The sequence below is a fragment of the Scardinius erythrophthalmus genome (genome assembly GCF_964197995.2).
Source record: "Scardinius erythrophthalmus genome assembly, chromosome: 12".
Lineage (NCBI taxonomy): Eukaryota > Metazoa > Chordata > Actinopteri > Cypriniformes > Leuciscidae > Scardinius > Scardinius erythrophthalmus.
The window spans coordinates 44,027,970-44,040,469 of NC_138232.1; the positions used below are offsets into that span (position 1 = coordinate 44,027,970).

Genomic DNA, 12,500 nt, shown 5'->3' on the forward strand with positions numbered 1-12,500 from the left:
ACACACACACACACACACACACACACACACACACACACACACACACTAACCCTACCCCTAAACCTCCCCATCACAGGAAACATTCTGCATTTTTACTTTCTCAAAACAACTCATCCTGTGTGATTTATAAGCCTTTTGAAAAGTGGGGACCGCTGGCTGGTCACAATGGAGGTGATCTCAGGTTTTACTATTCTTATGGGGACATTTGGTCCCCACAATGTAATATAAACAAGGGCACACATCACACACACGCACACTCTCACACACACACACACACACACACACACACACACACACACACACACACACACACACACACACACACACACACACACACACACACACTTCAGACCTGAGCTGACACACACACTTCACACACTCTCACCTGAAACATGCCAGTCACCAATGAGATTAATATTCATGAATAACTCTTCTGAAGGAGAAGAGAGAGAGTATTCCTCTGTAATAATCGGCTCAGATCCAGATGAGCTCTTCAGTGTGAGCGTGTGTGAGCGTGTGTGAGTGTGTGTGAGCGTGTGTGAGTGTGTGTGAGCGTCTTCAGTGTGAGCGTCCGGCTCGTGGAAATATAGATCAGATATTGATATCGCCGAAAACATATGAGCAGTGGAGATCTGTCCGACCACACCAATCCTCAGCGCTCTCCGTGTCTTAATGCAGAAGCTTATCAAATAAAAAAGCTAATTATATGTATATATATATATATATATATATATATATATATATATATATATATATATATATATATATATATATATATATATAGTATGTAATTTGTGTATATAAACATTTATAAAAATGATATATATAATTTATATATTTATATAATAGTTTATATAACTATAATATACATATAGATAGATAGATAGATAGATAGATAGATAGATAGATAGATATAGATACATACTGTACGTAAATATCAAATATGATGTCAAAATTATTTAGTTTATTTATTTAAACATCACTAATTTATTATAGAAATGTTCCATGTTCAATAAGTGAATCTCGATGGAAACAGAAACGTGTTGACGAACACACACACACTCAAAGTGGAAATCTGTGGACGAGTTTTGCACATTTGAAGCATTCGTTAAAGCTGAAGATCATGCCAAGAAAAGTATAAAAACGGTTAAAACAAGCACATTCAATTAAAACAAACACACAGACACACACGCACGCACACACACACACACACACACACACCTGTTCCAAACTATCCCTGCGCCTTAAAGCAGCCGTGGCTCACACAGATGATTCTCTCTTAAGTGTGTCCATGAATAGAGCAAACATGTCGCTGATGCGTAACACTATCTGTGTGTGTGTGTGTGTGTGTGTGTGTGTGTGAGGGTCTATATAAGGGCCGTAACCAGGGGAGGCCCAACAAACATTCACAAACACCTCAGTTATTTAGCTCTCGACACCCGCCCTCTTCTGCCTTTATTCTGTGCTTTCCTCTTCTGTCGCTCTTCCCCCTTTTCATGCGCGCCTTTCTGAAGCTGAATGCAAATCTGCTGGCAGAGAGAGAGAGCGAGTGTGTGTGTGTGTGAGAGAGAGAGGGCTGGGTTGTGATTAAGGAGAAAGGCCCGTGTTCTTTGTTCGCCCTCGGGGAGTGTTTACCGGTGGAGTCGCTGGATGTGATATGAAAGGCCGTCGGTCAGCGCTGATGTGAGCGAAAGTGAAGTCACACCTAAGGCATTTCCAGAGCTCTCTCTCTCTCTCTCTCTCTCTCTCTCTCTCTCTCTCTCTCTCTCGCTCTCTCTCTCCGTTAGGCCAAAATATCTTCACACAAACCACAGCGATAAAGTACAACTGGGAGCACTGCAAAGTGAAATCATGAGTGTGTCACCTCAAGGAGCTTTCCTCCCCGACAACACCATTAAACATGACTTTGAAAGGCAGATCTTAACGCAGTCAGGTGATTTAGTCATATCAAATAATTACTTTGACATTCATAAACCAGTGCGTTTACAATCTCTTCTGCACATTTCCCGTGTCGACTCAGCCGAGCTGATTTAGTCTGTGCTTACGGTGAATGACCGTATTGGTGGAAGACAGCATTATTAAATTACATATAGTATTCAAAACAAACACGAGGGGCGGAGCTTGTGTGAGAGTTTGATTGACAGGCTCTTAGATTATGCATTATAAAGCCAATGAAAAATAAACCTAAGCATACTAAGAAAATCCCATGGTTTTAATTTAATTGTAATATTTACTAAATATTAATTCATTTACATATTTAAGGATAAATGAAATTCTGCATTTGAAAAGAATCACTTTTAAGAGCGACACTTGAAATATAGCAACTATTCCACGAAAGCTGTGTGTGGATGGCCGTGATGAGTTCAGTTCCTCAATCCTGCGACACGGACGCCGGCGCGACTGAGTCTGTCCTGAACATCAACATCACTGCACGCAGACACACTTTATTCTGCAGTGTCCTCGTTACATATGTTACATACCGTAGTAATAACAGTAAATTATGCATAATTACATGCAACTAACCCTCAACCTTAATCCTATATTAAGTGCATATAGTTGCATGCTATTACTCAGTACTTACATATATAATTACACTGTAACAATAAAGGGTTACACTTTATTTAAAGGAGTCATTGTTACAGTGTAATTATATATGTAAGTACTGAGTAATAATCATTTACAGCATGTTCTTACTATAGGGTTAGGGTTTGGTTGAGGGTTAGTTGCATGTAATTATGCATAATTTACTGTTATTACTACGGTATGTAACATATGTAACGAGGACACTGTAAAATAAAGTGTTACCAGAAATAAATCTGCTATCCACCGATCGTCTCTATAAAGAGCCGAGATCCCACACGGCAGATCCGAGCTCCGGTACGCCGTGAACGAGGGGATCGGAGATGAAGAGCGACACCGTCCTCCTCTCACACTCTCTCCGCTCGCGCTCGGCTCACCTTACCCACGTGTACATGACAGGTATGAGCTGGCGCTCTCCCGGACGCAGGAGCGGAGGGGTGAGAGTTAAACGAGGGGGATCTGCCACTGTTGGGATGAAAGAGTGGAGAAGCCCCTCCTGATTCTGCCGAGACCAAACACACACACACACACTCTCTCCTGTTCCCGTCCTGCATGATGTGATCAATCCGAGACCGGCTTCGTGCGGCAGGAAACCTGTGAAACCCGCGTCTCGGGACAGGAGGAAGTGTGTTCTTCCTGCCGTCTCAGTGCGCGGAGTGTGTGAGAGACTCCAGTGCACATGACGAGCAGAAACTCTCTCTGCCTGACCTCTGACATCCGATCCGGAGCTCGAGTGAAAACTGCCATGCAGCACGGTGAAAACAGTGGAAATAAAGAGAAATAACACACACACACACACACCCTCACAGCTGGACTGAACTTCAGCAGCCGGAGACTTCAGCTCTTCAGCTTTACTGCACATTCAGATCGGGCAGAACTCAACACAAACACCAGAGCGATCTGGCCGATCACGAACCAAGCGTTGCTGGGTTTCTGTTTGATTCAATATTTCTGCATTAAAAAAGCATGCATGGAAATATTCATAGTTTTTAGCATTTTCCTGATGTCTCACAGAGCACACCTGAGTTTACCTGAATGCAGCAGGTGTGTGAGAACACACACATTTCTCTACAGTCCTCCTGCATCCCTGAATATTTCATCTGTCCTCATTTTAAAACGACTGTCACTTCATATCTGGACGCTTTTATTTTTAGTTTTATTTTCTTCACTGGAGCGTTTTTATTTCTGTCTAAACAATTAATTTAGTGTAATCATTCAGCCTTATCCGCGTTCACGAGCTCCCCAAAATAACAAACATTAAATATGAATATTTCAGAGCCGTTTGCACGATTTTATTTTCGAGCAAATCACTCCGGCAGAATCTAAAACACAAACGCGTCTGTGGTGTTTCATCCACTTTTATGAAATGCATCATCAGACAGAATTAGTCTTTTAAAGTTCAGAGCTTGAAGACTCTGTGAGGGTGAACACACTCTCGTGATCGAATTGATTTTTTAGCGGATCAATATGAAACATTTCATAAAGGAAAGAGGAAGATGAGCTGAGCTGATCGCGGCGTGTAATCCTCGAGAAGAGGCAGCCGAACACACACACACACAACACAGTTGTTGTTGGATTACTTTATATAAAACACTATAGTGCGGGTGCATGTGGAAAACAACCAAACACGCACACACACGCACACACACATCCCTGAAAACACCACAAGTTTATATATATATAAAAATATATATCTGTGCTTCACAATCAGCATTCTGCATTAGTGCAAAAAAAAAAAGTGTTTATCAGACACGGAGCTCAATACACAACCCCCTCAAACACACACACACACACACACACACACACACACACACACACACTGAAAACGCCTCTAATTCACGCATCTGAGAATGAATGAAAAGATCGCGCTGAGACCAACAGACGCTCGGCAGCTTCTCTAACAAACCAAATGTAAGTGTAAAGAATCCACAGGCGCCGAACAGGACGCGCTTCACGCGACTGAGAATTACGCACAAACTTTCATTTCCAAACTTGTGCGAAAATACAGAGAGAAAACGCGTGATATGGCCCGTGTTTACACCACGGCCGTTCAGTCCAGGCTGTGTTCGTGCTGTTTTAAACTGAGTCCCATCTGGACTCGGATCTGTCCGCTAGTCCTCCTCATCTCTCCGCGTCCCGCGCGCGCACACACACACACACACTCACACACTCTCTCGTTCTCTTACCGTGTTTCCTCCGCGGGTTGGCTTGTTTCCTCCTCTTGCACCGAGGGCCCTCCGCCATGATCAGCTCCCGCATTGCCGCGCGTGGATCAGGCGGTGTGCATGGACTCAGACACAGGGTGAACCGCTCCCTCTGGCAGCCCATCAGCCCAGAACACACACACACACACACACGGACACGGACAGCAGTGAGAGAGAGCCGCGGTCCTGCATCTGATCGACTCATGCACATCTAAATAAGCAGTTTAAGAGCGCGTGCATGTCCTGATGAGATCTGACTGAAATACAAAAGCGCAATAACACGATTTACATCTGACGGGTTTCTAGTCTATAAACTGCTGGCTGTTTTGTTTTTATTTCTCCAATTTATTTATTGGGGAGGTTAAATCACATATTTATTAAGGGGGTGTTTTAGGCGTAAATGTGAAATATAATAAAACGAGAACACATTCATATTTTGAATTATATATTAGCCTATCTGGAATAACTGCATGAAATAACTATTTTTTGTATTATTATTATTATTATTTTCCCTGGAATCGTTCTGAGTGTTTTAGCTCTTCCTCCAAATATTAGTACAGAAACGGTATTTGAAAACTTTGTAAAATAGGGTCTATTTATAATTTCTCTCTAGTGATAATGACTGTGCTTATAAATAAATATGCATTCAAATAAAACGCGTGTAGATTGGCTTTCATAATCTTCCATTAATCAATTATCTAAAAACTGCACAAATATAAGCGACTTTTAATTTGAATTTTGATTTACTTAGCATAAATTATATATGATGTGATTCCATGTAAATATTGTGTTAATAAATGTGGTTGTTTAAAAAAAAAGCTCAATAAAATCGATACCTTTACAGCTGAATTTGTAGCATCTTTTTCTCTATCCCTGATCTCGCGCACTGCAACATTACAGGGAAAAATGTAGTTTGCAAAATCTTTAAAAATCTTTAATACACGCAATTCCAAGCGTTTTTCCCTCTCTATCTTTCTCTCTAAAATAAGCTGTGAGTTTTGAAGGAGTTGCTCCAGAGTCTCGCGCACCTGCACAGGTAAGAGGAAAATACACACACACACCTCAGTGTTCAACGCGATCTAACAGCATCCCTGATCCAGCGGCGGTAGCGCGAGCTTGCTTGGCATTAGGACAGTGTTAAAGCTGATGTGAAGGTAGCAGAGTGTGTCTTACCTTGTGCTCTCGGCCGCAGGAGTGTGTGTTGTGTGTGTTATAGTGTCTGGGTCCAGAATAAAGCCTGAGAAACAGAGGCGCGTTATTCCTGACTGATCCTCTCACACACTCCAGGACTCAAACCTGCGCTCGCACGCCTCGATCACACTGTTTTCCTCCTTTTCTTTTCGAGAGAGAGAGAAACACACGCCACCTATCAGCACAGGGAGGGATAATAGAGCCAAACGTGTGTGTTTTATGATCGCGCGCGCACACACACACACACACACACACACACACACACACACAGCATCGGGCACCTTTATAGCGAAGACACGAATAACGTTTGAAGAAAGTTCGCGCACGTTTACTCTCTCTCTCTCTCTCTCTCTCTCTCTCTCTCTCTCTCTCTCTCTCTCTCTCTCTCTCTCTCTCTCTCAGAGCCGAGAAATAAAAGAGGATGAAATAAAAACAAAACATGAAATCATACATGAGGAGAACCGCTGAATTTGAGCCGTTCTGTCAGAGGGGGCACGGACGCGCGCGCAGGGCGGGAGCGCGCTGTCCTGTGACAGGTGAGTCTACAGGTATACAGGTGAGAAGGGTCTTTTACAGGTGAGAGGAGTTTCTCGGGACTTTTAAAGACAGAACGGTGCGGTGATGTTCCTGCTGTGATTCATGTCCTTTTAAAAATAATTTCCAGTCGAAATTGAAAGAATGAAATGCATCGACGAGGAGATTTCAGAGGGATTCTCTCTCTCTCTCTCTCTCTCTCTCTCTCTCTCTCTCTCTCTGTTTCCCGCGCTAGAGCTGAAGTCTTCCGATGTCGGCAGTGTTTTATGAGAATAGAGTTTGTGTTCAGTGTTGGTGAGGAAGATGATGAAGACATCAGTCTGATCGATGCTCCTGTTCAACATCACTGACTTCTGTCCTCTATAATCAATCAGGTGTGTATTTTGCACATTTAATATTATAAAACAATCATATTATTAGTCATATTTAATCATTTATTATTAAAGTTGTCATTATTGTTATTAATATTATTTTAAATGTATATATTTTTTTCTATTATTTTATTCTACATGTGTTAAACGGATGATGTTACGGGTGCGCGCTTGGGTTATCCCGTGAATCCAGTTCAGACTGGTTTGTATATAAAAAGTCAACATGATTTTTGCTTGATTTGATTTACACTGGTATAACCTAATATATTCAGATTGATTCAGTCATATTACATATTTTTGACCCCAAAAAAAAAAAACAGCTTATGATGCAATCACGTGCATCATGTTTTAGGTTTTGTGACATTGTTTTACTCTGTCTGTCTGCACATGCATGTTGTGTTGTGTGTGTGTGTGTGTGTGTGTGTGTGTGTGTGTGTGTGTGTGTGTGTGTGTGTGTGTGTGTGTGTCTGTGCTGTAGTGTCTGTCACACACTCTATATATTGTGTGAGACAGACAGAAGAGCTGCGGGTTCACGAGGAGACAGACGCCCCCTCTCTGCGCGCGCGCCCGTTACACCCTTCATTCTGACCTCACACACATTTAACACCAAAGCATTGTCAATGTCAGTGGTGCATTATAACATGCAATTGCAATTTATTTAAAATTGTAAATTATAAATGCATTATGCAAACAAATCCCTGTAGAAACGGATGGCAATGACATAATAAATGTGAATATCTGGTTAAAAAATGTCTAAAATTAATTGCATGTGCATCTTTTTTTAGCAAATCAATTGATGCAAATTTAAGTGTGTTATAAAAAAATAAAATAAAAACACACACAATGGTTTTGCTGTGTAAAAATGCATATTTGAACTCATTTTTGTCCCCCTTTAGTAAAGTGTCATTTCCGCTTAAATGAGCGGGTCCCCGTCCCGCGTGCACGCGCACATACCGTAGCAGGGTTACAGGCGTATATTTCATTAGCATAATTATCACATCTTCGTGTGTGTGTGTGTGTGTGTGTGTGTGTGTGTGTGTGTGTGTGTGTGTGTGTACGTGTACATTACCAGTTCAAAGCCCGTCCGACCGTTCACAGATACACCTCAGCGTGCATACATGCGCGAGCCATTTCTCATCTGTACTTATTAATTATGCATTTACCCAACAAACCTGTTCCAATCACAGACGCATTTTAATGTGAATGACAGGTGTACATGAGCGCATCACACACACACACACACACACACACACAAGAGAACGAAAAGGAAAACACGGCAGATTGATGGACAATTATAGCGCAGAGTTAGTGAAGAGAGTGATTTGAAAGTCTCTGAAACATATGAAATGAGTTCTTGCACTGTAGCCGCAGGCTTCGGTCTACTGTATGTAACACACACACACACACACACACACACACACACACACACACACACACTGGGTTACTGACTGCGAATGCCGCATGCATCAAATAGCCATTGATTTCCACATGTAGCAGTTGTTCAGTGTGAGGACGAGTGGTCTGATTATTAGCGGACTCTCCTCATCAGACACAGAGATGATTCTCATGATCGTGATTTGATGATTCTCATGATTCTCAGAGTCTCTGTAAAGAGGTCAGGTCTCCAGCGAGGAGAACCAGCACAGTTCTGAAGCTCAGAAGCAAATGGAAAACATTCACAATTAATACTGACGTTAACCGAGTTCACACACACACAGAGAGAGAGAGAGAGAGAGAGAGAGAGAGAGGGAGAGAGAGAGAGAGAGAGAGAGAGAGAGAGAGAGAGAGAGAGAGAGAGAGAGAGAGAGAGAGAGAGAGAGAGAGAGAGAGAGAGAGGCAAAGGTCCGTTAAAATAGGAAGCTCTGCCTACAGAAACATGGCTTATTGTTCCTGTGGAATTAATAATTGACGGTTGTTAAATGAATAATTTATCATGAACTGGAATAATTGTTGTATCTCTAATCTCGACGCACATTTGCATATGAATCTTGTAAAGATTTGCTGCTATGTGCTGTATAAACTTCGCAGGAGTGTGAAATTTAATTTCTCCTATGAAATAAAACGTGCCTTTCTCCTGGCAGGGTTTGGCCCTCTTGTGGAAGTTATGACACGCGCTGTGCGTGTGTGTGTGTGTGTGTGTGTGTGTGTGTGTGTGAGAGAGAGAGAGAGAGAGAGAGAGAGAGAGAGAGAGAGCGAGAGAGAGAGAGAGAGATAGAGATTGATTTTTCATGTTTCATAATCTGCATGGATGAAGACTATATGGCTTTATATTAAATTAGCCAAATCATCCAATATCAAATGCCATATGACAATAAATAAACAACATACAGACATAAAGCAGATGCTAATTGGTCAGTAATTATTAAACTCATGTATAATATGACAAGATTGCATAATATAACAAGATGAACATGAAACCTGACACTGACAAGACGTCACTCTGTATATTTGCATAAATATTGAATACATTTTAATTTAAATAAATTGTTGTGTTCTTAATATTAAATATGTTCCTAATATTCTTAATATTAATATTTTTTAATGGTTTTAAAGGTCCCGTTTTTCCTGTGTTTTTGAAGCTTTGATTGTGTTTACAGTGTGCAATATAACATGTGTTCATGTTTCGCGTGTAAAAAACACGGTATTTTTCACACAATTTACTTATCTGTACACCGCTGTTTTCACTGTCCCACAAACGGGCTGATGGCTTCCTTGTTCTATGAAGTCCCTCCTTCAGAAATACGTAACGAGTTCTGATTGTGCCAGCGGTTCCTGTGTTGTGATTGGACAGCAGCTTAGCGCACGTTGCCCGGAGAGGTCACGCCTCTTACCATAACGCGAGATGCATGCGCTCAGTGTTATTGTAAACATGTCTTTAATATCACCTTATCAATTTGAGCCGGAATCATAGATGAAGAGGATCGATTAGAACCTGTTCAAGCACGACTTTTGCAGGATGTTTCACAATGCTGAGCTGTTTATTTAGTAGTTTTCAAACTTTTACGTTTGGTTGTTACCTTGAATTGGTTAAATTGTAATGTTAAATGTTACAAACTGTTATGAAAGTTTGTGGTGTATGTGTCACGGAACACACTCGGGAAACAGAGAGATCCATGTACAGTATTTTTAATATCGGGGCAATCCAACTCATAATCGTCCATGCAAGGGTCAAAATCCATCATAGCAGTCCAAATACAAAATAAACAAGAAACAAACCAGAACAGACAGGAACCACAGATCAGAAGTGTAGGGTGACATAAAATAACGACTCCGTAACAAACACTAAAACAGACAGGCTTAAATACACAAGTGCTGACAAGGTGACGAGAAACAGCTGAAAGACAATGAACAATCAGTGACAGACAGGAATTGTGGGAAATGCAGTTCAGAATAGTGACAGACACCGTGGGGAAGGAGGACATCTAGTGGTGACCCAGGGAACATAAACCAGACACTGTGACATAACCCCCCCTCTACGGAGCGGCTACCAGACGCTCCAAGACCCACAAAAAACAAACAAAACAAGAGCTCAGGAGGGAGGTGGAACAGTGGAGGATCAGGGGGAGGGATGGGGGGCCAGGTCCATGAAGGGGAACAGGAACAGAGGATGTCGGTTTAGCCAGCTGCCAGGGCGAAACAGACAGTCCATCGGACGGCCAGGATGAAGCAGACGGCCCATCGGGCGGCCAGGGCGGTGACTTTCCTTCAGGCGGCCAAGGCAGAGCAGACCATTCATCGGGCGGCCAGGGCGGAGCAGATCGTCCATCGGGCGGCCAGGGTGGAGACTCTCCCTCGGGCGGCCACGGCGGTGAAGACCCCTCGGGCGGCCACGGCGGTGAAGAACCCTCGGGCGGCCACGGCGGTGAAGAACCCTCGGGCGGCCACGGCGGTGAAGACCCCTCGGGTGGCCACGGCGGTGAAGACCCCTCGGGCGGCCAGGGCGGTGAAGACCCCTCGGGCGGCCACGGCACAGGAACTGGAACAGACACCAATGGCTCAGGAACTGGAACTGGCACCACCGGCTCAGGCACTGGAACTACTGGAACTGGCACCACCGGCTCGTGCACTGGAACTGGCACCACCGGCTCAGGCACTGGAACTACTGGAACTGGCACCACCGGCTCAGGCACTGGAACTACTGGAACTGGCACCACCGGCTCGTGCACTGGAACTGGCACCACCGGCTCGGGCACTGGAACTGGCACCACCGGCTCGGGCACTGGAACTGGCACCACCGGCTCGGGCACTGGAACTGGCACCACCGGCTCAGGCACTGGAACTGGCACCACCGGCTCAGGTTCAGGAACAGACACAGACACAGACACAGACACAGACACAGACACAAACACAGACACAGACACAGACACAGACACAGACACAGACACCGGCTCATGAACAGACACTGGCCCCGACTCAGGAACAGACACTGGCTCCGGCTCAGGAACAGACACTGGCTCCGGCTCAGGAACAGACACAGGCACCGTCTCAGGAACAGACACAGGCACCGGCTCAGGAACAGACACAGGCACCGGCCCAGCGACCATCTTGTCCGGAGACACAGGCTCGGCAGCAGCCATCTTGTCCGAAGACACAGGCTCAACGACGGCCATCTTGTCTGGAGACACAGGCTTGGCGGCGGCCATCTTGTCTGAAGACACAGGCTCGGCAGACGTGACGTGAACAGTCTCTGTGGCGGCCATCTTGTCCGAAGACACAGGCTCGGCAGATGTGACGTGAACAGTCTCTGGATCAGCAGACGTGATGGATCGCTGGGGTGGCGCAGGCAGTGTGAGCAGCTCAGGCGGGGCTGGCAGAGCAGGACGCCTGGGCGGCGCGGGCAGAGCAAGACGCCTGGGCGGTGCGTCAGGGACGGCGGTCACCTCCGGGATGGTCTCCGTGTTATGAGCCACCGGACTCGGGACCACCGGACTCGGGACCACCTGAACTGGGACCACCGGAACTGGGACCACCGGAACTGGGACCACCGGAACAACGTCCACCGGAACAATCACGGAGGAGGTCTTCCTTCTCCTCCTCTGTTTCGGGTGGCGATGTACAGGCTCTGAGCTGAATGAGACCTGCGGCGAATGGAACTCTGATCCTTTGACCGCCATAGCCTCCTCGGTCTGACGGGTCCATAATGCCAGGCATTGAAAGATATTCATACGGGTAGGACCCTCTTCCACTGGCGAATTCCATTTCCGCTGCCTCCGCTCTGTCCTCGTGGTTGGGGAAGCGCCACGAAAATCAATACCGCTGGATCTCTGCTTTGACGGAGTCGTTCTGTCACGGAACACACTCGGGAAACAGAGAGATCCATGTACAGTATTTTTAATATCGGGGCAATCCAACTCATAATCGTCCATGCAAGGGTCAAAATCCATCATAGCAGTCCAAATACAAAATAAACAAGAAACAAACCAGAACAGACAGGAACCACAGATCAGAAGTGTAGGGTGACATAAAATAACGACTCCGTAACAAACACTAAAACAGACAGGCTTAAATACACAAGTGCTGACAAGGTGACGAGAAACAGCTGAAAGACAATGAACAATCAGTGACAGACAGGAATTGTGGGAAATGCAGTTCAGAATAGTGACAGACACCGTGGGGAAGG

General features: G+C 44.6%; 1 protein-coding gene across 2 annotated transcripts in view; it reads right to left on the reverse strand.

Moving 5' to 3' along the window:
- Positions 1 to 6,232, reverse strand: part of zeb2b (zinc finger E-box binding homeobox 2b) — a 78,313-nt gene extending 72,081 nt beyond the window's left edge. Inside the window, exons 1-2 of one of the 2 annotated variants that reach the window (XM_081381542.1) lie at positions 5,958 to 6,232; positions 4,767 to 4,896 (exon numbers count right to left, since the gene is read on the reverse strand). In XM_081381542.1, the coding sequence (XP_081237668.1) occupies positions 4,767 to 4,839 (73 nt within the window). In that variant the 5' untranslated portion in view covers positions 4,840 to 4,896; positions 5,958 to 6,232. The remainder of the gene's footprint in view (positions 1 to 4,766; positions 4,897 to 5,957) is intronic. The other variant, XM_081381543.1, reaches the window with a different exon arrangement.
- Positions 6,233 to 12,500: the final 6,268 nt, after the last annotated feature.